Raw genomic sequence first — 27,526 nt, forward strand, 5'->3', positions numbered from 1 at the left:
CGCATTTCTGTATAATTCAAAGGGGAACCATTTTTCAAAAATTCCTTCTTAGGGTCCTTCTACTGGATCACCCACAGGATATGCTCCAGACTCCAGGCTCCTGGCCACTACTGTGTCCATCTCCACCCCCACCCCACTAACAACCTTGTTAGCCTCCCAAAAGCTGGGCCAGTCCAAGACCAGACTGTCTCTATATGTTGCCAACTTGTACTTCCCAAGTGCTTAGCACAGTGCTCTGCACACAGTAAGTGCTCAATAAATACGCTTGATTGACTGATTGACCAGTCTGTATGGGTCAGAAACAGATCACCATGTGCCAGGACAATCACGTGAAGGTGTTTAGAGCTTTGCCAGGCCCTGAGTACTCCATTCTGTGAAACGTTAGCTTCCCAACAGCCTTTTGTAATACAAAAGCAAAGCAATCAATCGTATTTATTGAGCGCTTACTGTGTGCAGAGCACTGTACTGAGAGCTTGGGAAGTACAAGTCGGCAACATATAGAGACAGTCCCTACCCAACAGTGGGCTCACAGTCTGAAAACAAACTTGAAACACTATGTTGGCATTAGCAGGGCTTGAACTATATTGTGCTGATAAGACCAATCTGTCTGGGGCTCAGCACTGCTAGTAATTCATTCATTCAATCGTATTTATTGAGAACTTACTGTGTGCAGAGCGCTGTACTAAGCGCTTGGGAAGTACAAGCTGGCAACGTATAGAGACGGTCCCTACCCAACAGTGGGCTCACAGTCTAGAAATAGTAATAGTAGTATTAGTACTAGTAATAATAATAGTACAAGTTGGCAACATAGAGAGACGGTCCCTACCAAACAGTGGGCTCACCTCCTTCCCTCCCCACAGCACCTGTATATAGGTGTATGTTTGTAAATATTTATTACTCTATTTGTACATATTCTATTTATTTTATTTTGCTAATATGTTTTGTTTTGTTCTCTGTCTCCCCCTTTTAGACTGTGAGCCCGCTGTTGGGTAGGGACCGTCTCTCTATGTTGCCAACTTGTACTTCCCAAGCGCTTAGTACAGTGCTCTGCACACAGCAAGCGCTCAATAAATACGATTGAATGAATAAATAGTAATAGTAATGACAGTAATAGTAATAATGATGATGGCATTTATTAAGCGCTTACTATGTGCAAAGCACTGTTCTAAGTGCTGGAGAGGTTACAAGGTGATCAGGTTGTCCCAAGGGGGGCTCACAGTCTTAATCCCCATTTTACAGATGAGGTAACTGAGGTCCAGAGAAGTTAAGTGACTTGCCCAAAGTCACACAGCTGGCAATCGGCGGAGTCGGGATATGAACCCATGATCTCGGACTAGAACTGCTGGGGTCTACTCCACATCTTCAGTATGTTTGCCTAATTGACAGGCAAGTCAATTAACCTCTCTGTGCCTCAGTTTCCTCATTTGTACAATGGGGATTAAAGACCTGCTCTTTGAGCTAGACTGTGAGCTCCAATGTGCGGCAGGGGCTGAATCCAATCTGTTACTACTGTGGCTACACTAGTGCTTAGTACAGTATTTGGCACTTAGTAAGCACTTCAATTCTACCCAAAAAACCAATCAATCAAATCCCCCTATTGTTGGCCAGCAAATTGTTTAGGAATGCTAAGAAAGGTGGATTCTGGAAAAAAAAAGCAAGAGTTTAAGCTGACCCCAGCCTTTGCATCTTTTTTTTTTAATGGTATTTATTAGGCATTTACTATGTGCAAAGCACTTTTCTAAACGCTTGTCTTCATACATACACGCCATCCTTCCCTTTCCAGGCTTTTCCTCCCTCTCCCACGGTCATCCGCTTCTAGACTGTGAGCCCACTGTTGGATAGGGACTGTCTCTATATGTTGCCAACTTGCACTTCCCAAGCACTTAGTACAGTGCTCTGCATACAGTAAGCGCTCAATAAATACGATTGATTGATTGATCCGCACTCCAGGACTATTGAGTGGAAAATGGCTTCCTAAGCAGGGCCTTCCCTGCATCTGTCCCACACAAATTATTTTCCCTTTCACTGAACTGTAAGAGAATGTAATTGGAAGGGGAGAGGTTGTTCACCAGCAACGTGATCTGAATTTTTCTGGGCCACATCTACAAGATATCATCTTCTTTATTGTCTCTGAATCCCCCTCAGTGTGAAAGTTTCAAATGAGGTCCAAATCCTCTTTTTAGGGCTGAGCTACACTCTTATCACTTGGAGCAAAGCCTCCTCCTCAATGTGGCTTCTAACCCCACTCCAGGGTGCAAATAGAAGGGCTTCCCATTCTTTTTCAAATGAATGAAAAAATCCGTCTTGCTCAGCTCATGACTGCTAGGATATATGAACCATTTCCTACATTCATCCTATTTCACTTGAGCCAATCCCTAGGCTCAAATGTAGATTGCTCTCTCATCTTACTTGACCCTAGTGTTTTCAATTTACACGAAATAATAATAATACTATTTGTTAAGCACTTACTATGTGCCAAGCACTGGGAGAGGATACACATTTATCAGTTTGGACACAATCCCTGTCCCATATGGAGCTCACAGGCTAGGTAGGAGGGAGTGGGATTTAATCCCCAGTTTTTCAGATGAGGAAACTGAGGCACAGACCAGTTAAGCAACTTGCCCAAGGTCCCAGAGCAGACCAGTGGCAGAGCTGGGATTATTCATTCATTCATTCAATCGTATTTATTGAGCATTGAGCACTGTACTAAGCGCTTGGGCAGTTAGAGAAGCAGCGTGGCTCAGTGGAAAGAGCACAGGCTTTGGAGCCAGAGGTCATGGGTTTGAATCCCAGCTCCGCCACATGTCTGCTGTGTGACCTTGGGCAAGTCACTTAACTTCTCCGAGCCTCAGTTCCCTCATCTGTAAAACGGGGATTAAGACTGTGAGCCCCACGTAGGACAACCTGATCACCTTGTATCCCCCCAGTGCTTAGAACAGTGCTTTGCACATAGTAAGCGCTTAACAAATGCCATTATCATTATTATTATTATTATTACAAATTTGCAACATATAGAGATGGTCCCTACCCAACAGCAGGCTCACAGTCTAGAAGGGGGAGACAGAGAACAAAACAAAACATATTAACAAAATAAAATAAACAGAACCCAGGTCCCTTGACCCCCAGGCCTGGGTTTTTTCCAGTACGCCACACTGCTTCTCTAAACAATGAATTATACTGAATAATCTGGTTTCATCTCCAAATGTGCTATATTATCTTGCTATGTCTGGGATAACATTTCTTCCCTCAACTCTTCCTAGCATTCAGTAAACAGGGCCGGCAGTTCCCACGCTCTGAAAGAGGCTTGTTTGTTGCGGTAAGAATCTTTCTGATCCTGCACGCTTACAACACGTGTCTCCTGAAACACAATGGAGACCGTTGAGCGCTACCTTCTAAGGCTTCATAAACCTAGAACACAGAGTACACTCGGCAGCTCCAATTATTTTTTCCCCATTCTTTCACTGTTATATAACAGCCCAGCACGTGCTCAGGGACACGGCTATTTAGATGCTCAAGGGGCCGTGCGTTTTTCCAGTCTACGGTTTATACCGCGATGGGCTGTCTTTTATGATGTGACATAACTCACAGGTTACTCATGTCTACGGTATTCTCTACTTGGACTCATTTTACAGAACAAATACCGACTACCACCTGTGAGTCCTGTGTAGGCTGGGCTCCCTTCCTTAAAAACTTCTTGCCAGCCCCTTTAAAACACTTTGCTCAGGCTGCAACCTCGCTCTCCAACCCTAACCCGCCTCTCCTTATCCCAACATAAATCATCCAACAAAGCAACTTGGGAGGAGGGGGAATTTTGATAGGTTTCAGGAGGGTTAGGATAATAATAATAATAATAACGTTGGCATTTGTTAAGCGCTTGCTATGTGCAAAGCACTGTTCTAAGCGCTGGGGGGGATACAAAGTGATCAGGTTGTCCCATGTGGGGTTCACAGTCTTCATCCCCAGTTTACAGATGAGGTCACTGAGGCTCAGAGAAGTTAAGTGACTTGCCCAAGGTCACACAGCAGACATGTGGCGGAGTCGGCATTCGAACCCATGACCTCTGACTCCAAAGCCCGTGCTCTTTCCACTGAGCCACGCTGCTTCTCATAAGAAACAACTAAAAACCCGGTGGCTTTAAATTAACTGTGCTATGGTTTCGCATTGGCTAACTCAAATAAGAAAAATTCTAATTCATTCAGTCGTATTTATTGAGCGCTTACTGTGTGCAGAGCACTTTACTAAGTGCTTGGCAAGTACAGTTCGGCAACCGGTAGAGACAATCCCTACCCAACTCATGTATTTAAATGCCCCTTTCTGCATCTGGCCACTGCTTGTCTGCTGGGTGACCTTGGGTCACTTCACTTCTCTGTGCCTCAGTTACCTCATCTGTAAAATGGGGATTGAGTCCCACGTGGGACATGGACTGTGTCCAACTTGGTTACCTTGTACCTATCTACCCCAGCGCTTAGAACACTGTGTTTAGCAAATACCATTTAAAATGAAATAAAAAATTAGGCTCAATGCTTTGCAGCAAAGTCTGTAAATGAATGACAGGGTAAGTAGTCATAAAATGAATAAACTTTGACTTCAAAATGAGTGATGGCACGTGACTGGGAGGAAACTGTTTTGTTCTACTGCTCTCCAAATCCGGTAGATGATCGAGACTTTCATCCAATTTAATGTTAGTATTAAGTTGGCATTAATTCTTCAAATTCACTGATTAGGAAAAAAATTATATATAATGTTGGCCCTTGAACACATCATCTTCGTGCACTAGAGTATCTAGCACAATATCGTACAACACGTATGTGTTCAATAATTGTTTCAAATCTCCTATGGGAAATTTGTTACTTTATGTTTTAATAATAATAATAACGGCATTTGTTAAGCGCTTACTATGTGCAAAGCACTGTTCTAAGCGCTGGGGAGGTTACATGGTGATCAGGTTGTCCCACAGGAGGGCTCACAGTCTTCATCCCCATTTTACAGATGAGGTCACTGAGGTACAGAGAAGTTAAGTGACTTACCCAAAGTCACACAGCTGACAATTGGCGGAGCCGGGATTTGAACCCTTGAACTCTGACTCCAAAGCCCGTGCTCTTTCCAGTGAGCCACGCTGCTTCTCCATTAGACATCTAATTCCATGAAAATATTAAGTATTTTATCCCATCAATTCACCTTGGCCAGTTCAGACCTGTGTTGCTTTGCAGTAATTTTAAAGATTAGGTCAGGGTTAACATGTCAGATTGCAAAATTTCTACACGAAGTAAAATGCTTTAATGATAGTCTTACTAATTTATAATTTAAAAATCTTGTCTCAAATCAATATTCTCTCTTTCCAATCTCTAAAACTTCCCTAAAAATGTTTTTGGTGGCACCTGCTGAGAAAGTTTTAATGAAAAATCTCTAACAGAAAGCAACCGCAGTTTTCCGCTCCGATCTTCAGGATGGATATAATTCAGGATGGATATAAGACTATTAATGTATAGAGTATTTTCTGGAACTCTCAAACTTTTTTTTTTCCCATTCACGGAAAGAACATCTTAGTCTGAGGCAGGATGCGAAGTGAAGAAGCGATCCCTGAAGTACACAAATGACTACATCCATCACAGTTCTGTTTAACACACTCCATGAAATTGTTATGGCACAGTCAGAAGACAGACTCTAGGAGAAGGAAAAAAAAAATCTTTCTATCAAGAGAAAGACCACCACTTTAATGATTTATACTGGCCTCAAGTTGGATCATTGGTCACCATTCTTCTACACAGCAAAATAAAAATTTATGAACAGTTTACAGTAACGGCTATCATTTATAGTAACTGATGAAAGTTAACATTTTCTGCCTCACTCCAGGTATCTTCTTGTGAAGAGCTGGTCTGGACAGTTGAAGTAAAGTACCAAAACAATGACTTTGTTCACCCACACACCGAAAGTAAATTCTGGCAATGAACAGGTAAATAAGAAAAAAATACATTTCTTTTAAACAAACTATTTTAAGTGATTTCTCCAGGAGTAAAAATCTATTAAGCACAAGTAAGAGAGAGATTTAGAGAAGTATAGCAAATGTCACTGTACAATAAACTGCACTGATCACTACTGATTACATCAGCAAGATAACATCCCACCAAACTAAATTCATCAACAACAGTAATGATCAAAGTCAAGTGCTAGTTTATAAACAGTATGTACAATACAAACTAAAGTTGACAAACTGATGTTTCAACATCACACCACATTTGGCTCAATTAAAATCACACTAACCTTCCTTCCCTCTGAATGTTAGGCCAGGAATATGCCAGTTTAGGAAACAAATGCACATTTTTAATGCTATTTAGCAGAGGGGGAGAAGTAAAAATTTCTGGTGTGCATGTTTTGGATTGTAAAAATGTTAACGTTATGTTCGTTAAGAAAAAACCCAAACAAGTTACTAAAGTTTAATCGATAAAAATTTAATGACGACTTACTTATAAAAATGAAAAAAAATATCTTTAAACAAACACCATACAACTGTGGGTCCCAGTCCTCCTACTGACTAGTAGCTACGGGAAGGCGTTTAAAGGAAAGGATGGTTGTGTCAGAAACAAAGACAAACCCCCAAAAGGTATGCTGTTTTAAAAATCTCGCTTGCAAGAAAGCTAGAGGCTTAGCCTAGTTTTGAAAGCTAATTACAAAATGCTCTTTCATACTGGTCCAGGTGTCTCGACAATTCCTTCTTCTAACAGAACTGTCAAAAAAGAAGAAATAGTTTATGAGACTTTTGTGCAAACTGCTGAAACCTTATTTCTCTCCATGAACTGGGACATGTATTTTTGAAATTGCACTGTGCCCTTCAACCTTGAGTAGGACTGCATTTTCAGAGTTTAAAATTTCATAGCTTTTGATGCAAAATTGTAGCGGGCAAACAATAACCTTAATCTTTCTAGATGTTATTAATAAGAACGTCCCATGAGCTGTATGTCTGAAATAGTACCTTCCTTTAGCTCAATCCTCTGAAAGCTGGCACAAACTATATATACACTTTCAGGAGAACAATGACACTGAGCGGCACCAAACACCCAGCAGGCATTCAAATGTTAGAAGACAGTCATAATTCCTCATCTCTACAAGGTAGAGGCAAGTTAACTTTGCTAAATAAATTTAAAAAAATCCTAAAAATGCCTGGAATAGCATTTAGTGAACTTAAGCCTAAACCCTTCGTTTTTCAAATCCATTTGGTTTTCTTTCCTAGCCAGAAATTATCAGATATGCTGTGGTGATCTCTCTCAAGAGTCAAAACTATTTCAAAGTATTCTGCAATTGAAACAAGTAATTTTATCACAACAAGACCCAAGAAAATGTTAGCTCATTGAGTACACTGGGAAAGGTGTAGGTTTGCCACTTTCCCCGGGTAAACAGCTGAGTTAAACTAACTAGCCAACACATCATAAAACCCACTGAAGAACAGATTCCCTGCATTAAAGTTGATTCTCTTGTTCCCCAATAATGGTGGAAAACTCTTAATTCTACCTGGAAGGTGATGAACAAGGCAAGAAATGAGAGTAGACTCTAGTATGCCCCTGCAATCACACACCCACAAGGATCAATTTCTCAAGGAATACAGATCGAAAGGCGGGGGACAAACCCAGAGCTTTTTATTACCAAATAGGCATAAATTGGTACTATCTCTGGATAAATGGCTCTTTGCAAGTATGTTCAACTATAATTTATAAAATAGCTGGCCTGGAAGTATTATCTCCTATTTCTGCCCTCCGCCAAAGCATTGTAAGAAAGCTCTGTGAGCTCAGGATGAAAGGAATGAATCTCCAACCCATTTCAAGGGGTGTTGTACTATTGTGGGTCAAAGGAAAATATCACATCGTGTTCGAAATGACAGTCTCACAATTTGAGTCTATGGAACAAAGAATAATTACTTAATGTCTTACTACAAAAATAGTTCCTCCTGTTAATCAGTGGGCAAAGCTTTTCGAGGGCAGGAAAACTAGTATCAGTAAGAAGCCTGCAATGGTGGTGGCCCCGGAAAAGAAGACTGGATTGAAGTGCTCATTAAATAGGATCACCACATCAAATGACATACGACACAGTGAGGATTGGAAAAAAAAAATCAGTGGGCACACATCATATTCAAATATTCCAAGATTTGTTCACGATGGCACCCAGAAAATGAATATAGAAAAGGAAAAGCAGAAGGAAAATTGGAACTCCATCTGAAAGGCTCCCTTTTGATCACTATGATGATGATGCAGGTGAGTAAATCTTAACTGAGTATAACCCCCTGGGAACAAAACTTCTGTTGAACTTTTTGAACCCCAAATTAAATGACAGTGAATAAGGTGGCACGAGGCAAATATCTGTAAAGATCATTATGCAGCGGCTCTCTGCCACTGCCACCATGGTAACATACAGGTGTTATAGGCCAGAGGGGAAGTCTTGCTTGTCACTTTTCTGATTAAAGGGGAAGCGAGTTTGCTACATACAAACAACCTGTCCCGGCCAAAACATGAGCAGGTGCTATTCCCACTTGACCACATCTAGGCCACACATACAGTAGGGCGGTAAAGGCATTGGGATTGACACTCTCACTGACTCAGATCACGTGCCCCCTGATTAACATCTCTTTTGGCCCACTAACTGAAGGATAACTTGGGCAATGTGTGTGGTTGTCAATGCTATAAAAACACCTTTTTACCAGCTATGAGGTGGTGGGCAAGGAATCTTAAAGTGCCAACGCTGTATCCAGCTGCTGATTCAATGTTAGCGAAACTGCCATGGTACTGATTGAGACTACATGTTTTAATATTTCATGCAATTTCATCTTCATGTGAATACTTAGTGAGAAATGAAGTGAGGAATTATTTTGGTACCATCCTTTGTTGGGTTGCAGGGTTGTGTACACAATTGGAGCCTTACCTTCCATCTGTTTCCACATTCATTACAAACGACAAATGTTGTCATAGGCTCATCAGCACTGCGAGTCTGAACCTGCAATAAGGGCAAAAGTGAGAATATGATGATGATGGCATTTATTAAGTGCTTACTACGTGCAAAGCACTGTTCTAAGCGCTGGGGAGGTTACATGGTGATCAGGTTGTCCCTCGTGGGGCTCAGTCTTAATCCCCATTTTACAGATGAGGTAACTGAGGCCCAGAGAAGTTAAGTGACTTGCCCAAAGTCACACAGTTGACAATTGGCGGAGCTGGGATTTGAACCCATGACCTCTGACTCCAAAGCCCGGGCTCTTTCCTACTGAGCCACGCTGCTTCTCATAATATAAGATTATAAGATTTATATTTCTATATTATAAGATAATATAGAATATAAGATTTTCCAGCATAACTGCAGTCGAGTTATACACTTTCCAACTTGAAACTGTTCTTTTGGAGAAACAGATCCTTTCTCTTTCCAGATTCTTTCTCTTTCCCAGTGCCACGTGACTGCCCAATTGATTCCTTATCCTAACAGTTTTCCTATCTGCAGCACTGTTTTCTCACCTCCTGTCGGGAAAATCCATAATCCATTCTTGCTCCTCAACTCACTCTGGTAATTAATATCTCTGCACCTATATTTATGTTGATTATATGTTTGTGCTTCTCACATACCAGGGGGCAAAAATCACATCTATGTCTCAATATGCATCCCGTGCTTCTAACATCCTGTGCTCTGCTCAAATAGTGTTTTTTTCCCAGTCAGTCAAAAATTGTAAGCATGTACAGTAGGTATTAAGACAGTAGATTTGCACTTGGAAAAATCTTAAACGCTTGTTTATGAGCCTGGGGAATGAGCCTAAAATGAGAATACAAGAAATTTCATGGTCTTCAGGGAGCACAATCCACTTGGCTTGGTTTGATGGTTGCGGCATCTTCTCCCTGATCTAATCCCTGAAGCAAGGTGCAGAGGGCATCAGAAGCTGCTCCTCGGAAATGAAAATGGTCATGCAGAAATCAATTCCCCCTTGGGCACCTGCACTCTATGAACACCACTAAGTATCCCTGTTATGATGGGGGCTGGTAATTCTAGGCCTTAGGCTCCCTGACTAAAGGCTAGGGAATTCAAAGTAAAAATTCTCAACTGTTACTTCAAATATTAGTTCAAGTAGCTTCAAAACACCTAAATGAACGTGGTTTTTAAAGAAAAACATGAATGATTACATGCCTGGGTATAGGTGCAGTTCTTCTTTTTACACTTTCCACATGTAAATAGATCAGTCTGGGTGCCTCCTGTCTTGGCCATTTGATGTTCTCTGATCGCTTCTTTGGTCAGATTTTTACGCATCTCTTTCAGCTCATCGCTAGCCATTTCCTGTTACCAACACGGTAATAAAAACTCCTCAGCTACAGCATTTTCAATTTATCAGGAATCTTCAAAGTTCTCTCAATTTACTAGAACATGGAGCTAGAAAAATGTGTGAAATTACACTATGACAATCTTTCCAATTAGAAATTTTTCAGGGCTTCATTGTTGCCAAATTCTCTGGATACACTTTTCATCTAAAGTAGATTACTAAAACTATTCTGGTAGGTTTTCAAAAAAGCACAATATATAAAAGTCATGCTGGAGAAACATTATTGTCAATTTTGCCACAAAGTACATTTCCACTCTGCACTTTGGATAGAACTCGGTGATAGAATTAGAGAATGGTCTCTTGACGATGCCCATCTGGAAATAGCACAGTGTGAAATTAGAGAAACAAGGGTGTGCATGCATTGTCAAATACAAAACGAATACCACAATATTTGCCTACAAAATCTTCTACAAAGACTACAGAGTTTTCTTTTATATGAAGTTCTGCTAGAAAACAAGCCCCGTATCACAGGACAACTGATGGTAGTTAGTCATAAAAACATATTTAACTAAATATCAATTCAGATGGCAAATGTAAAAACATTTTTTCCCCCACAATGCTCTTTTAGGGGAAGCTTTGAACTGGGAGGAAAAAAAGATAGATGCAACACATTTCAGTCCTTATGACTATTCAGTTAAAAAGGCATAATGTTAACCCAGAAGCATTAAAAACCCTGGAGTTTAAAAACCTTGGAGCAGATATTTCAGTAGACTTTTTGTTGGTCTTAATCGGGCAAAAAATATGCTGGGTAGGCCGGTAAGTGGACAGAGATTTATTCCAGGTCATGTTTTACACAGATCAGTAATGTCCAGAATACCTAGCTACTTTTGGATTTTTGCAATCTGCTTGTACATTATCAAATATTTTCTTGAAACCAAACAAAGGCCATCACATCAGACAGAGAGACCAATTTCAACAAATTTTTGTTTGCTTACCTCTGCTGTCATTCTGGCAAATAAATCAGGGGGTATGTTTCCACACAAAACATTTTTTCTTAAATTTGGATTCTTAGCATCTTTGAGATTCGCTATCCTACTCCGCACTCTATTTTTGTATTTCATGTCCGTGTTCCTTAACTCTTGATATATAGGTACCAGGCTATTAAGGAATAATCATATTTCATTGTTTGAATTTGCCTACAGATAGCATCCACTCAAACTACTAAACCCTTGATAACTTTTCTGAATTTCATGACGGCAATAGCAATTAAGTTGAGGGCAAGGAACCTCAGGTTTTGCACTTCTCTAAGCTCAGCAACAAAAAATAGCTGCATATTCCAACTAGGTAACAGAGTGAAATGAGTGATCTTTTCCTCGCTAAGGGAAGGAAGCCAATAACACCCAATCTACAAAGCATCACCTACCATGTGCAGAGCACTGTACTAAGCATTCCTCGCAGCTATGAGTTTTTAAAAAGGAGTCTATGACAACCTCCTACCAAGCGGGTGCCGTTCACCCTTTATGGACTCCTTGTCAGAGGGCCAGGCAGTCCTAAAGCTGAGGTGAGGAAGACAAGGACAAGGAAACCTGTAGCACCACTTACTTATGTCGCTTATTTTCGTGAGACTCAAGGCCTAGGAAAAACACAGAGGAATGGAAGTTGGTCCTAGCTTTCTCATACACTCCAGTTACCTAGATACCACTGAAATGATCCCAACTGAAGGAAGAACCACCAGTGACTTGCCCATCCACCTCCACATCAAACAGAAACTCCTTACCACTGATTTTAAAGCACTCCATCTTCTCTCCTCATGCCTTACCTCACTGGTCTCCTTCAAAACCCAGCTCAGAGATTTCACTCCTCTACACGCTACGCCATTCACTGTACCACAATCTCATCTGTCTCATCACCATTTCCATGCCCACACCTTCCCTCTGCCCTGGAACTCGCTCCCCCTCCATATCCAATAAACCACTTCTCTCTGCAACTTCAAAGCCCTACTAAAATCTCATCTCCTTCCAAAAGGCCTTCGCCGACTACTGTAATCTCCCAAGCGCTTAGTAGAGTGCTTTGCACACAGTAAGCTCTAAATAAATACGATCGAATGAATGAATCCCTCATTTTTCCCCAGTCCCCTCTCCCTTCTGCACTGCCTAGGTACTTGGATCTACACTCCTACGCACATGATATGCCCTCACCCTCATCCTTACAGTACTTATGTGCATATCCTTATTTTAATAGCTCTCTCCCCCTCTAGACAGATAGCACCTATTGGGCAGGGAATGTGTCTATCAATTTGGTAGTACTGTACTCTCCTAAGAGCTTAGAATACTGCTCAGCACACAGTAAGCGCTTTATAAATACCACTGAATGATAAGATCATCCTTGGACATTTTTGAAAACTGGCAATATCAGATAGAAAAGCCACCTCATACACTAAAGACTTCCTGGAATCACAATAAAAGGATATCTTCTTCAATCTGAGAACCCAGCTCTTCATCATCAGCACCAATAGCAATGTAGTCATCTGGAATAAAGAAACAAGGAAAACAAAAACAGCAAATATAATTGAGAAAACGCTCCATTACTGATAATGATCACCGGCTTTCTGAATTTGATACTTCTCTTCTGGACTCCACCCAATTTAACCGAGGGTACCGACTCTACCCAATTTCTCCACTTCACCCATTTCCATCTGCTTCTTCCATCCAGGCACTGTTCACACATTTTTGAATGACCAAAACATAGTATTTACCAAAGTAGTTATATGTTAGAAAATGTTCTGAAGCACAAAAGCTTCTGGAAGGCAAGTTCAGTCTGAATAACAGACATAAACCACATTATTCTTAACAATTCCCATGAGCTAAGTTACCAAGGAGAAAGAAAAATGGAAAAAGTCGCTTCTCTCCAACTCACCTCCAGTTTTGAGAGCAGCAGCAAGCATCTCTCTGCACTTCACTCGGACAGAATCTGAAGTACTTGGTGCTCGAGGAAAAGATGGGATGAAGGAATCAGAAGAAGCATTTGCCTCATCTCTTCTGTTGCTTGTGTGGCTACTGGAACTACTAGAGTGAGATAATGAAGAAATTAAGTCAACTTATAATGGTCGCCCTGGGCAAAAATGCTCTCTGTAGATTAAATAGGGAGATTTCTTGTCATTTAAGTCCAGTACCTAAATTGCAATACTGTGTGCAGAACACTCTACTACTAAGCAGTGACAAAGCTGGTTTCCACAAGAAGCAAATTTTCACAGAAAGGCAATCAGGTGACAAACAAGAACCGAGAGAGCTCTTTATTAGCACCGGATGTACTTTCCAAAGAATCAGTGCTAGACTGTTGCCATCAGGTAAGAGGGTTCATGACTCGAGTGGAAATTTTCCTCCCCCACCACGCACACACACTTAAATTTTAAAGCCACAGAGGAAAACGTTGTCTGAGAAGACTGCACAGATTAGACAGTGGAAGCAATTGAATCATTTGGCTTGTTTCCTGCTGGGCTTTCATTCCTTTCAACTGCTCCAACCATGAAGAGTTACCCCATTTAGTCTATTGGACTAAAGGAAGTACAGATATTTTACAATGGAAAATTTTAGGGAAAGAGTCAGTGAGGATGCAGGTATCTTTGAGGAGGCATTGTGACCTGGAAGGCTCAGGGCAATATAAAAGGTTATTTGGGTTTTTTGTTTGTTTTTGGGTAGGGGGGAGCGGGGTGGTGGAGGAGAGTTGGAATTGAGGGGCCCTGCTCAGGATAGGGAAGCTCAGGAAAAAGGTCTCTCTGCTAAAGAGTCCAAGGATCAGAAGTTTGAGCATTGCCAGGCAGGAGGTCCAAGATATTCAGTCAGACTGACTCTGCTCTAGATGAACTAGATGATGTTCATCTAGATGATGCTCTAGATATGGGCTCACTTCTAGACTGTGAGCCCACTGTTGGGTAGGGACTGTCTCTATATGTGGCCAAATTGTACTTCCCAAGCGCTTAGTACAGTGCTCTGCACACAGGAAGCGCTCAATAAATATGACTGAATGAATGTGAAGCAGCACGGCATACTGGACAGAGCACAGTCTTGGGAATCGGAAGGTCAGGGGTTCTAATCCCGGCTCTGACACTTGTCTGCTGTGAGGCCTCGGGTGAGTCACTTCACTTCTCTGGGCCTCAGTTACGTCACCTGTAAAATGGGGATGGAGACTGTGAGCCCCACGTGGAACAGGGACTGTGACCAAACCCAATTAGCTTGTAGTAATAACAATAATAATGATGGCATTTATTAAGCACTTACTATGTGCCAAGCACTGTTCTAAGCGTTCTAAGGTGATCAGGTTGTCCCACAGGGGGCTCACAGTCTTCATCCCCCTTTTACAGATGAGGGAACTGAGGCACAGAGAAGTGAAGTGACTTGCCCAAAGTCACACAGCTGACAATTGGCAGAGTCGGGATTTGAACCCATGACCTCTGACTCCAAAGCCCGGGCTCTTTCCACTGAGCCACTGAGTTCACTGTCTGGCACATAGTAAATGCTTCACGAATACCACAATCATTATCATGGAGAGAAGCTAATGTGGCTTGGAATAAAGTTAGGAGATTTGATGGCATTGTTCTACAAGGCGTGGCATTTTAAAAGTTGCTTTAAAGTCCAATTTTTGCACCCATGTGATTGAGGAGTACAATATAAAACTTTATTATTATGCAGCCAAAAGCTGTGGCTCTTTTCGTGTTTGAATTTTGTGTTCAGGGAAATTTTTGTGGGTGATCCCACAGTATTTGGCTAGAAACAACGTTCTTTTAGATGAGAAATAGGGGAGCAGGAGAAAAGGGCAGGAACACAAGTGAAAAATATGTGTTCCTCTCCGAAACGATTATACACCAAATTAAAATGATACATTAGAGTTAAAAATACCTTTCCTCTCTCGCTTCAGGACTGTTTTGAGATGAGACGGAAGGTTCTTTTTTCTTTTCTTCAGGATCTTTTTCAGTTGATGGGCCATCTGAAAATTCATAAAACCACAAAACCTCAGGCACTTGTCATGAACAACCAAAACCAATCTTTTTGCTGAAATACAAAGAAAAAAGCATTACCAAAATGAAAAAGAAAAAAACTCTGAGCCCTAAACCTGAATTTGCAAGGAAAATCGAGTCACTGCACTCCCGATGATGGCTTTGCTAGGCAAATAGCCAAACATTTCCTCTTTTCTCTCAGTCAAAATATTTCAGTTGTCATTTATGAAGACCAAATTAATTGAATTGAGCACCTAGCCACAAAGCATATTTTACTATATACTTTGGCTAAAACATCAGGGAATTAGAGGTTTGTCCAAAAAACGCTAGCTTATTTGGGTACAATGCAACATGGGCTCAGAAGAAAAGGTTTGTGCATTCTTGTGAATTTGGGCAAGTCCCTTCGCTTCTCTATGCCTCAGTTACCTCATCTGTAAAATGGGGATTAAGACTGTGAGCCGCATGTTGGACATAGGCTGTTTATAACCTGATTAGTTTGTATCAACACCAGCACTTAGGACAGTGCCTGGCACATAGTAAGCATTTAACAAATGCCATTAAAAAAAAATGGGGCAAGGTCAAAAGTGGAATATCACTAGATTAACTTACGGAACTTTCAGGATGGTGCAGTATTTTAGGCTACTACTACTTAATATCTTAGTTTCACCTTTGAATCTGCAGGCTTAGTGTTTTCTCAGCATACCACGTGGTATTCAACCTGGGATTCCTTAGATAATTTACTATAGGGCCTGTATTAAGGGAGAATGAGCACAATCCAAATACTTTAAAGAGCTTATCTAATGCAAAAGTTTTTTTCCCTTGAAGTTGGACATCTCTAAGTTTTGTTTCAGTTCTCCGTTCTGTTTCTGTCAACAGCTTGCCCTTTCCAACAGAGGTTCTCCACTGGCCTAAAGCAAATCTCACGAAATATCTCCACCCCTTGAATCCTCCCCGCAAAAGGCTGAAACCGCCCCCCAAGTTAGAGTCTTAAGAGAGAAGAAAAAAAACCCAATGGATTAAGAAGTGAAAAAAGGACACAATTCAGTATCTGCAGGAGAGAGGAGGTGAATAAGAAATGAAGAGAAAAGCATTTGCTAATTATACCTAGCAACTTCTTCCAGGACTTGATGAGAGACTTCGCTAAAGATGTCACCTCCTCATCCGTGCTCTGCTTACGAATAGCGTTTACTGACATCCCAATTCTTGTTGACTAGAAAAGAAAAACAGGCCAAGTGACTCCTTTATGGCTCGTAGACTTGCCTGGGGTGAGCGAGTGTCCCCTGGCCCTCCCGGGGTTTTTTTATAATGGTATTTAATGGTATTTATTAAGCGCTTACTATGTGCAAAGCACTGTTCTAAGCGCTGGGGAGTTTACAAGGTGATCAGGCTGTCCCCCGTGGGGCTCACAGTCTTTAATCCCCATGTTACAGATGAGGTAACTGAGGCACAGAGAAGTTAAGTGACTTGCCCAAAGCCACACGGCTGACAAGTGGCAGAGCCGGGATTTGAACCCATGACCTCTGACTCCAAAGCCCGGGCTCTTTCCAGCGCGAGCCACGCTGCTTCTCCGAGGGTTGCACAGCTGCCCAAAGAAGATCCGACCTCCCACACTCCAAGCAGCTGAACTGCTATCACTTCTTCTAGAGATTGATCTTTTTTAAGTGTAAAGCGATAGGCAACAGAAAAATTGCTTTTAAAAAAATCTCAAGGTCAAAAGATACAATGTTGTTCACCTAGAGGGTCTCATTTCCACTCCCACCACAAAACTAGACCAGTCACTTTGGGCAGGAAAGCTTGCTTCCTCTGCCACGAATGAGAGATCGCCAACTCCCTGCATAGGGTTGTCACACTGAATGAATGAATGAATGATGGTATTTGTTAAGCGCTTACTACGTGCAAAGCACTGTTCTAAGCGCTGGGGAGGTTACAAGGTGATCAGGCTGTCCCACACGGGGCTCACAATCTTAATGCCCATTTTCCAGATGAGGGAGCTGAGGCCCAGAGAAGTGAAGTGACTTGCCCAAAGTCCCCCAGCTGACAATTGGCGGAGCCGGGATTTGAACCCATGACCTCTGACTCCAAGGCCCGGGCTCTTTCCACTGAGCCACGCTGCTTCTAGAAGTGAAGTGACCTGTCCAGGGTCACACAGCAGTGCTCTGCACCAAAATGCCGCTATTATTATTGTTATCGCCCGCCTGCGGCTGGGTATTCTATTCATTTTATTTTGTTAATATGTTTTGTTTTGTTGTCTGTCTCCCCCTTCTAGACTGTGAGCCCGCCGTTGGGCAGGGACCATCTCTATATTTTGCCAACTTGGACTTCCCAAGCGCTTAGTCCAGTGCTCTGCACACAGTAAGCGCTCAATAAATACGATTGAATGAATGAATGAATGAATGGGTAGAGATGTTGTCAATACCCCAATTTATACCAGCCAGCACTAAAATAGAAATACTACACTGTTCTACCTGTTTACCTCAACGGAGGCGGGGCAAGTTGGTAAAAACGTACGCTCCCGTAATTTCACTGTAACCGGTGGTAAAGCAACGAAATATCTAGCATTTTACATTACTGTGCTGCTGTGTGCTTCTTGGCCTCTTGAATAATCCCAAGAGTTTACAAGCCTTGGAGTTTGTTGACAATGAATAAATTCAGTCAGCTACTGCCACCTAAAGAGGTAAAAGTCCTTCTGGATGACTTTTCCTTATGATAAAAACATGTAATACCATACATAACATGGGAATGTGGATACATTGACTGCCATAATTCCTTTTAGTACTTTTCTCTAATATCGTTGCAGATTCTCCATTATGCCTTCTTGGCACTTTTAGTTGCTCTGACCTAAAGTTTCTATAGCTGCCAATAAGAAACACTAAAGGAGCTAATTGCTAATAATAATAATAATAATGATGGTATTTATTAAGCGCTTACTAAGTGCAAAGCATCATCATCATCATCAATCATATTTATTGAGTGCTTACTATGTGCAGAGCACTGTACTAAGCGCTTGGGAAGTACAAATTGGCAACATATAGAGACAGTCCCTACCCAACAGTGGGCTCACAGTCTAAAAGGGGGAGACAGAGAACAAGACCAAACATACTAACAAAATAAAATAAATAGAATAGATATGTACAAATAAAATAAATAAATAAAGCACTGTTCTAAGTGCTGAGGAGGTTACAAGGTGATCAGGTTGTCCCACAGGGGGCTCACAGTCTTCATCCCCATTTTACAGATGAGGTAACTGAGGCACAGAGAAGTTAAGTGACTTGCCCGAAGTCACACAGCTGACAATTGGCGGAGCCGGGATTTGAACCCATGATCTCTGACTCCAAAGCCCGTGCTCTTTTCCACTGAGCCACGCTAATGGAAATGGTTCCTTTATCAATGTGGATAACTAATATTTTCTTCAGTTAATAGGTTTAAACAGAGTTCCCAGCTCAAGAAACTAGGAAAGAGGAAAAAAAGCTATCAAATATTTGTAATCTGAAATCTTTCAAATCTGGGTCTGGAAAACGTTCTCAATTTTTCAGTTTCCATACACACATGCTCTACGCCCCTTTCTCCCCACACACAAAGCCACAAACAAAAGTTTCAAGTTTTGAAGGAAAATGGATTGGCAACTTCCTTGAAAGTGAAAAAATCGCAGGGGCCTCGTACTTTAGGAGCACGCCTCAAATTTAAATATGAAAAATTCAAATGTTCTCTGCGCTTTCAGTTTTTTCCCCCGCACCAAGTAAAGAATCAATCAATAATCAGCTCCAAGGCAAGTTTCTGAAGAACAATACCTACCCTAAGGAGAAAACTCATCTAAATTCCATAAAGCCCCTCCCTTTTACTTAATAAATGCAATTGGATATTCATTCATTCAATCAATCGTATTTATTGAGCGCTTACTGTGTGCAGAGCACTGTACAAGGCGCTTGGGAAGTACAAGTTGGCAACATATAGAGGCGGTCCCTACCCAACAGTGGGCTAGTTTTACAGTGCTTTGTACTAGGGAATACAAAGAACTTCAAACACAAAACAAGGGTCGGTGCTGTTTAAACCTTTTATTAGAAGGTACTAATGAATATACTGGCAGCTGCACATACCTGCAGTAATTCCAAGGTCATGGGAATGTTTTTAAGTTCCTTTAGCAAATCCAGAGCCCCGGCCTGTAAAACAAAATTGAAAATATATTTTAAAACCGGATCATCGAATTTCCACAATCCACAAGGAGCTGACTTAGTTGTCTAGTTTTACAAATAGAGTTTATCTGGGCTGGACTGGGTTCACTGTCCCTTAGGGAACCACTAGCGGCTGGGCCTGTGACTGTGAAGCAAGAAGCCCCCCAGCTGCCCCAAAAGTAGTTTTGCTTCACCACACACATGGGTGAGTCCCCCTCCCCGCAACCCCTTTTCAAAGTGTCGTTTGACTAAGTCCATTTCTCATTATTAATACTAATAGTAAAATAGTACCTGTTAAGGGCTTGCTTGTAATGTAATAATAATAATAATAATAATAATAATAATAGCATTTATTAAGCACTTACTATGTGCAAAGCACTGTTCTAAGCGCTGAAAAAGATACTTTCCTCCCCGTCGGGGAATCGAACCCCGGTCTCCCGCGTGACAGGCAGGGATGGGGAAGGTGGACATGAGGTCAGATACGGTCCCTGTCCCACATGGGGCTCACATTCTAAGTAGGAGGAAGACCAGGTATGGAACCCCCATTTTACATATGAGGAAACTGAGGCACAGAGCAGTTAAAGGGATTTGCCCAAGATCACCCAGCAGGCAAGTGGGAGAGGTGGGATTAGAACCCAAGCCCTCTGACTCCCAAATCCATGCTCTTTCCAGTGGCCCACACTGCCTCTCGCCACACATAATGCATCAACACCACCACTCTAAATTACCTTGAAAATGGCCAATAAAAATCACGGACCTCCAGGTAGTGAGGGAAGGGAGAGGAGATATCAGCTTGTTTTTCTTCCCCTCCCCTGACATTTCTCCCACTTCATCATCATCATCAATCGTATTTATTGAGCGCTTACTATGTGCAGAGCACTGTACGAAGCACTTGGGAAGTACAAATTGGCAACATATAGAGACAGTCCCTACCCAACAGTGGGCTTCCCGTCCTTGGATGGTCGACCTCTGGCCTCTTCCTGCAGACGTGGCTGGAGGGTTAGAGGTCTGTAATTCCACTGGCAGTGACTCTTTAGAATTTCTTAAAAACCCTATATCTCACGCAATACTACGCGTACTGTCTGTTATGTAATGGGTAAATGGCAGTTGTGTTCCTGAAGAATCTTTTGTTAGGGAAAAATTGAGTCACAGTAACTACTACGTGAAAATTATTGGATTTGGCAGGGGGGTGGACAAGTCAAAGATACCACCATGACTGGCATTTTTTGATACAAATCCTGTATTACTGTTATCAATCAATCAATCAATCGTATTTATTTAGTGCTTACTATGTGCAGAGCACTGTACTAAGCGCTTGGGAAGTACAAATTGGCAACACATAGAGACAGTCCCTACCCAACAGTGGGCTCACAGTCTAAAAGGGGGAGACAGAGAACAAAACCAAACATACCAACAAAATAAAATAAATAGGATAGAAATGTGCAAGTAAAATAAATAAATAAATAAATAAATAGAGTAATAAATATGTACAACCATATATACATATATACAGGTGCTGTGGGGAAGGGAAGGAGGTAAGATGGGGGGATGGAGAGGGGGACGAGGGGGAGAGGAAGGAAGGGGCTCAGTCTGTTATGTCCATCAATAGAGGAATGTTTTATATCCTTGTCACCTATTTTACTATACTCAGTTCTGTAAAATTGCAAAAACACTACCCTAAACCATTGAGTTCTGAGAAGCACGTCAGCATCTTACCTTGATCAAAGCCAGACACAAGTAGACAACCATTTTTTTCGTACTTACGAAGCGTTATATTCAAAATTCCCTCACACTTCAATCATATATTTAAACTCACGTAATGAAAGCTAATTATAGGAGGAACGACTGTTTGTTCTTTTTGATGAAATCAGTTCCTGAAGTGACTTGGTAACGTCACTAGGAAGATGCAAATTCAATGCCTCAGTCCCAAAAGTGAGGCTAATGTGTTCTTTTCCGACAGGGTTGGTGGGGGGAGAGGGGATGACAGGGAAGATGGAAGTGGGACTAGGAATAATTTCGAGAAGAAAGAAGGGAATTAAGATCCCGCGGGAAAAAAGGCTAAAGAAAACTGGAGGTTCTGGGGCTGGGGGTCAGGGGTAGCTGTGACAACCTGGCCCAAGAGGCCCCGTGAGGGAGGTTGCAGCTGCAGGGAGGTGGAGACTGAAGAAGGTCAGATCGGCAGCAGGAGAAGGCCTCAGGGAGGATATAGAGTCCCATATGGGACACAAACCGTGTCCAACCTGATTGCTTTGCATCTACGCCGGCGCACAGTACAGTGCCTGGCACATATAAGCGTTTAAATACTATAAACAAACACTCTGAATTCTAGGAGGGAAAAGGATCGCACCTGATCGCACTGTAAACCTACTCCAGCACACCGCCCAGCATGAAAAAATCCTGGAAACACTTTCCTAAGGCAATTACGCAGCTAGAAGGCCCCGGATATGTCATACGACAGCGCCCAACCCCTTGACTTGAACCAACATGCCACCCGGCCACACGTCACTAAAGATTCAAATAGCCACCAAGAAGGCAGGCAACACACTCCGCTCCTCTAACCCCAACCTAAATCTCCCCTATCCCGATGTCGACCCCTTGCGCGTGGCTCAGTGGAAAGAGCCCGGGCTTTGGAGTCGGAGGTCGTGGGTTCAAATCCCAGCTCCGCCACTTAGCTGTGTGACTTTGGGCAAGTCACTTCACTGGGCCTCAGTTATCTCATCTGTAAGATGGGGATGAAGACTGTGAGCCCCACGTGGGACAACCTGATCACCTTGTAACCTCCCCAGCGGTTAGAACAGTGCTTTGCACATAGTAAGTGCTTAATAAATGTCATTATTATTATTATATCAGTCCTCTGAACTCGAACTCTGTCCCTTCAATGGACCAACACTCTTCCCACCTTCCAAAGCCTTATTAAAATCACACCTTCTCCAACGGGCCTTCCCCAACTAATCCCTCCATTCCCCTACTCCCTTTCCCTTCTGTGTCACCTCTGCCCTTGCTTCTGCTCCCCATTATGCATTTGATATTCACTCCACCCTTAGCTCCATATCAGTTACATCCACTTCCATAATTTATTTTAATGTCTGTCTCCCTCTCGAGAGTGTACACTCCTGTTGGGCAAGGGACATGTCTACCAACTAACTGTTATACTGCATTCTTCCAAGGGCTTAGTACAGGGCTCGACACACAATAAGCGCTCAATAAATGCCACCGATAAGCCCAATGAGTGACCCGCTGAACATGTCTGACACCACTGAAGAGGAGGCCTATGAAGTATAAAGAACTAGCCACAATATCAAATTAAGCGCTTAGCTCCAACTTTAGTTCTGAATCATCAAAACAATGTGCAGTGACAGACAAAAAAAAATCCAACACAAAGCGATGCACCATCAGCAAGGGTATAGAAAATAAAAACAATAGTTCCGCCTTTCTTTTCTGAAATGCCCTGCACGGTTTTTCTGGCTGCATCTTAGAAAAAGGCAAAATAGCAGGGGAAAAGTTCAAAGAAATGGAACCAAAACAATCAGTGGGGGGGTGCAGCACCTTTCACATGGGCCGGACCAAGATGATTCTGATTTTTCAGTTCGGAAGACAAAGGCGGGTTGTTGGGTGGGAACACGACTGGAGTTCATCATCATCATCATCAATCGTATTTATTGAGCGCTTACTGTGTGCAGAGCACTGTACTAAGCGCTTGGGAAGTACACAAAAATCACAAAGTAAGGTGTACAGAGCAACAGAACTGCTCACAAAATCCTGTACTGCCACAGATGAGGGGGTACCCATGGAGTCTTGAAAACAGTAAATTCAAAATTATCAAAAGGAAACATTCTCAGAGTAAGGGGGGAGCGTATGAAATTCACTATTGCAGGATCTTGGGCAGGGAATGTGTCTGTTCTGTTGTTATACTATACTCTCCCAAGCACTTTAATAGAGTGCTCTGCACACAGTCAGCGCTCAATAAATACAACTGACAGGCAATGGACAATAAATACGATTGAATCAAGATGGATAGGAGGGAAACAGACTGTATTACTCTATTTTACTTGTACATATCTATTCTATTTATTTTATTTTGTTACTATGTTTGGTTTTGTTCTCTGTCTCCCCGTTTTAGACTGGGAGCCCACTGTTGGGTAGGGACTGTCTCTCTATGTTGCCAACTTGTACTTCCCAAGCGCTTAGTACAGTGCTCTGCACACAGTAAGCGCTCAATAAATACGATTGATGATGATGAGGATAGGGACTGTATCTAATTCCCACGTGGGTATTCCCCCGAGAACATGCTCTGCACACAGAAAGTGTTTAATACATGCTGCAACTATAACCAATAGTATTTATTGACGAATCAGCCTGCGTGCCGAACACTGAGCACTTTGGGGGAGCACAATATAACAGAGTTGGGAGACACATTCCCTGCCCACAACGAGCGTACAGTCTAGACACTAAATCGGTTACTAGAGGGAAAAGGTGGGGATGTTAGATGGTTCATCAGTGCCCCATGAGGGAAGGAGGAGGAGCAGCGTGGCTCAGTGGAAAAGAGCCCGGGCTTTGGAGTCAGAGGTCATGGGTTCGAATCCTGGCTCCGCCACGTGTCTGCTGTGTGACCTTGGGCAAGTCACTTAACTTCTCTGGGCCTCAGTTACCTCATCTGTAAAATGGGGATTAAGACTGTGAGCCCCATGTGGGACAACTTGATCACCTTGTATCCCCCCCCCAGCACTTAGAATAGTGCTCTGCACATAGTAAGCGCTTAACAAATGCCATTATAATTTTTTTTATTTATTAAGGTCAAAGAGAGCAGTTAATCATATGGTTCCTCACAGCATCCCTTGGTGCCTTCGCTAGTGACAGAATAATAGGCTAGAAGGCCAGATGGCCTGACTGAGCATGTGCCTGGAAGTCAGAAGGACTTGGGTTCTAATCCCAGCCCTGCCACCTGGCTGCTGTATGCCCTTGGGCAAGTCATTTTACTTCTCTGTGCCTCAGTTTCCTTACCTGTCCAATGGGGATTAAGACTATGAGACCCACGTGGGACAGGGACTGTGTCCAACACGATTTGCTTGTACCCACTCCAGCGCTTAGTACACTGCCTAGCATGTAGTAAGTGCTTAACAAGTACCACAATTATTATTATTATCATCAATAGTCCAAGCAGCCCAGTATTTCAACTCCCGAAGTGGCAGCAGGATGCTTTACGAGAAAATTGTGTGATGACTGTTGCTTGTCCCTCCAAGTTCAAGGTTTGGGATACAAAACCTAGAGAAGCAGCGTGGCTCGGTGGGAAGAGCCCGGGCTTTGGAGTCAGAGGTCATGGGTTCGAATCCCGACTCCACCACATGTCTGCTGCGTGATCTTGGGCAAGTCACTTAACTTCTCTGGGCCTCAGTTACCTCATCTGTAAAATGGAGATGAAGACTGTGAGCCCCACGTGGGACAACCTGATCACCCTGTATCCTCCCCAGCGCTTAGAAAAGTGCTTTGCACATAGTAAGCGCTTAACAAATGCCAATTATTATTATTATTAAAACACCTAGCTGTGACAGCACTCTTAAAGCACCTACAAGCAAAGAAAGGACAAACTTTGGCATGGGTTTTTCTTCAAATACGGAACTCAGATATGCCACAAACCACCATGAACAGCATCCCCAAGAAGGAAAATGGGAGGGAACAACGGATCACGAAACGACCGGCAAAATTCACCAAAATCTTTCTGGAAAGGCCGCTGAGGAATATTTGTACTCACGCCCTCCCTGAGTCTCAATGTGGGGTCACACCGAGGCAACAGAGAGGCTGGGATTTTCGCAGGGTAAAAAACAGAAGCGCAGGAAGCAGTGCCAAAGTGCGGGAATTCCCCACTGCGGGAATTTAAGCCATCAATGTCGCGAGGAGGGAGGGGAAAGGAGAGCTTCAACGCAGTTCAGGCTTTCCGAGTCGGATTTTATATTGTAAACCTGCAAAGCCCTGCTGACTAGAGGCGATCCCCGCCTGGTGCCTGCCCTCGTTATGACAAATGGTACTTACGACATTCCTGAATTGACATCCCTTTCCAGACTCCCAACATATAATTTGATGCGTAAAGCCCCAACTGGGTTTCATAACTCTGCCCACTCTGTCCTCGCCGAGTTTCAGTCCCCGTCCATCGTCCATCCCCTCCCCGGTCATCGTCGCTCCTGGGCCCAGCCCTCCGAGGCCCCAGAGCTTGGGGAGGAGGGAATCAGCGGCCAAGACGGAAGCATTCGGTCAATCGTATTTATTGAGCGCTTACTGTGTGCAGAGCACTGTACTAAGAGCTTGGAAAGTACAATTGAGCGACAAACAGAGACAATCCGCGCCCAACAACGGGCTCACAGTCAAGAAGGGGGGGGGGAGACAGACATCAAAACAATTCAACAGGCATCAACAGCATCAATATAAATAAATAGAATTAGAGATATAACATTTCAAGGCTTTGTCCTTTGACCTGTTTTGCTTACTTTTCCAGTCACTGTAATTTCAAGCTTCTACTAGCTTCTTTATATAACGTCATGGCAGACCCACTCAAACTGCAAAAATATTGGGGAAATTTTGCCACTTCATTAGAGCAGTCTCCATTTCAAAAAAGTATTTTTTTCAAATAATAATAATGGTACTTGTTAAGCACTGCCGCGCACTGTCCTAGGTGCTTGGGTAGATACAAGTTAATCAGGTTAGACACAGTCCCCGTCCCACATGGGGCTCAAAGGCTAAGTAGGAGGGGGTTGGATTTAATCCCTTAGAACAGTGCTCTGCACACAGTAAGCGCTCAATAAATACGGTTGATTGATTAATCAACCTTCCCCACAGCACCTGCATATATGTATATATGTTTGTACATATTTATTACTCTATTTATTCATTTATTTATTTATTTTACTTGTACATATCTATTCTATTCATTTTATTTTGTCAGTATGTTTGGTTTTGTTCTCTGTCTCCCCCTTTTAGACTGTGAGCCCACTGTTGGGTAGGGACTGTCTCCATATGTTGCCAATTTGTACGTCCCAAGCGCTTGGTACAGTGCTCTGCACATAGTAGGCGCTCAATAAATACGATTGATGATGATGATGATGATGATTAATCCCCATTTTACAGATGAGGTAAGAGCAGACAAGGTCAGAGCAGACATGTGGCAGAGATGAGATTAGAACCCAGGTCCTCTGATTCCCAGGCCCATGCTCTTTCCACTAGGCCATTCTGCTTCTCCAGAATAATCTTGCAATCCTTCTGCAAAAGGGTTGTTATGCAGCTCCCTTCTCCCTGCGGCTCCCACCACCGCTAAGGGACAGGTCCTCCTCTCCCCGCCTCCTCCTCTGCAAGTGAGAAACAGCAGCAGCGGCAGCAGCAAGAACCACCCTCTGGCAATCAATCAATCAATCGTATTTATTGAGCGCTTACTGTGTGCAAAGCACTGTACTAAGTAAGCGCTTGGGAAGTACAAGTTGGCAACATATAGAGACGGTCCCTACCCAACAGTGGGCTCACAGTCTAGAAGGGGGAGGCAGAGAACAAAACCAAACATATTAACAAAATAAATAGGATAGATATGTACAAGTAAAATAAATAAATAGAGTAATAAATATGCACAAACATATATACAGGTGCTGTGGGGAAGGGAAGGAGGTAAGACGGGGGGGATGGAGAGGGGGACGAGGGGGAGAGGAAGGAAGGGGCTCAGTCTGGGAAGGCCTCCTGGAGGAGGTGAGCTCTGAGTAGGGCCTTGAAGGGAGGAAGAGAGCTAGCTTGGCAGATGGGCAGAGGGATTGGGGGCATTCCGGGCCCGGGGGATGACGTGGGCCGGGGGTCGATGGCGGGACAGGCGAGAACGAGGTACGGTGAGGAGATTAGCGGCGGAGGAGCGGAGGGTGCGGGCTGGGCTGGAGAAGGACAGAAGGGAGGTGAGGTAGGAGGGGGCGAGGTGATGGCCAGCCTTGAAGCCCAGGGTGAGGAGTTTCTGCCTGATGCGCAGATTGATTGGTAGCCACTGGAGATTTTTGAGGAGGGGAGTACATGCCCAATAACGCTAAGGGACAGGTCCTCCTCTCCCCGCCTCCTCCTCTGCAA

General features: G+C 42.9%; 1 protein-coding gene across 2 annotated transcripts in view; it reads right to left on the minus strand.

Annotated features, from left to right (window-relative positions):
- Positions 1–6,428: 6,428 nt before the first annotated feature.
- Positions 6,429–27,526, minus strand: part of TCEA1 (transcription elongation factor A1) — a 36,870-nt gene continuing 15,772 nt past the window's right edge. The window contains exons 2-10 of one of the 2 annotated variants that reach the window (XM_038766707.1): positions 19,367–19,429; positions 16,377–16,482; positions 15,175–15,262; positions 13,196–13,341; positions 12,750–12,806; positions 11,275–11,429; positions 10,150–10,296; positions 8,908–8,979; positions 6,429–6,724 (exon numbers count right to left, since the gene is read on the minus strand). In XM_038766707.1, the coding sequence (XP_038622635.1) occupies positions 6,716–6,724; positions 8,908–8,979; positions 10,150–10,296; positions 11,275–11,429; positions 12,750–12,806; positions 13,196–13,341; positions 15,175–15,262; positions 16,377–16,482; positions 19,367–19,429 (843 nt within the window). In that variant the 3' untranslated portion in view covers positions 6,429–6,715. Of the gene's footprint in view, positions 6,725–8,907; positions 8,980–10,149; positions 10,297–11,274; positions 11,430–12,749; positions 12,807–13,195; positions 13,345–15,174; positions 15,263–16,376; positions 16,483–19,366; positions 19,430–27,526 lie in introns of both variants that reach the window. The other variant, XM_038766706.1, reaches the window with a different exon arrangement.

This window comes from Tachyglossus aculeatus, chromosome 25 (genome assembly GCF_015852505.1).
Source record: "Tachyglossus aculeatus isolate mTacAcu1 chromosome 25, mTacAcu1.pri, whole genome shotgun sequence".
NCBI lineage: Eukaryota > Metazoa > Chordata > Mammalia > Monotremata > Tachyglossidae > Tachyglossus > Tachyglossus aculeatus.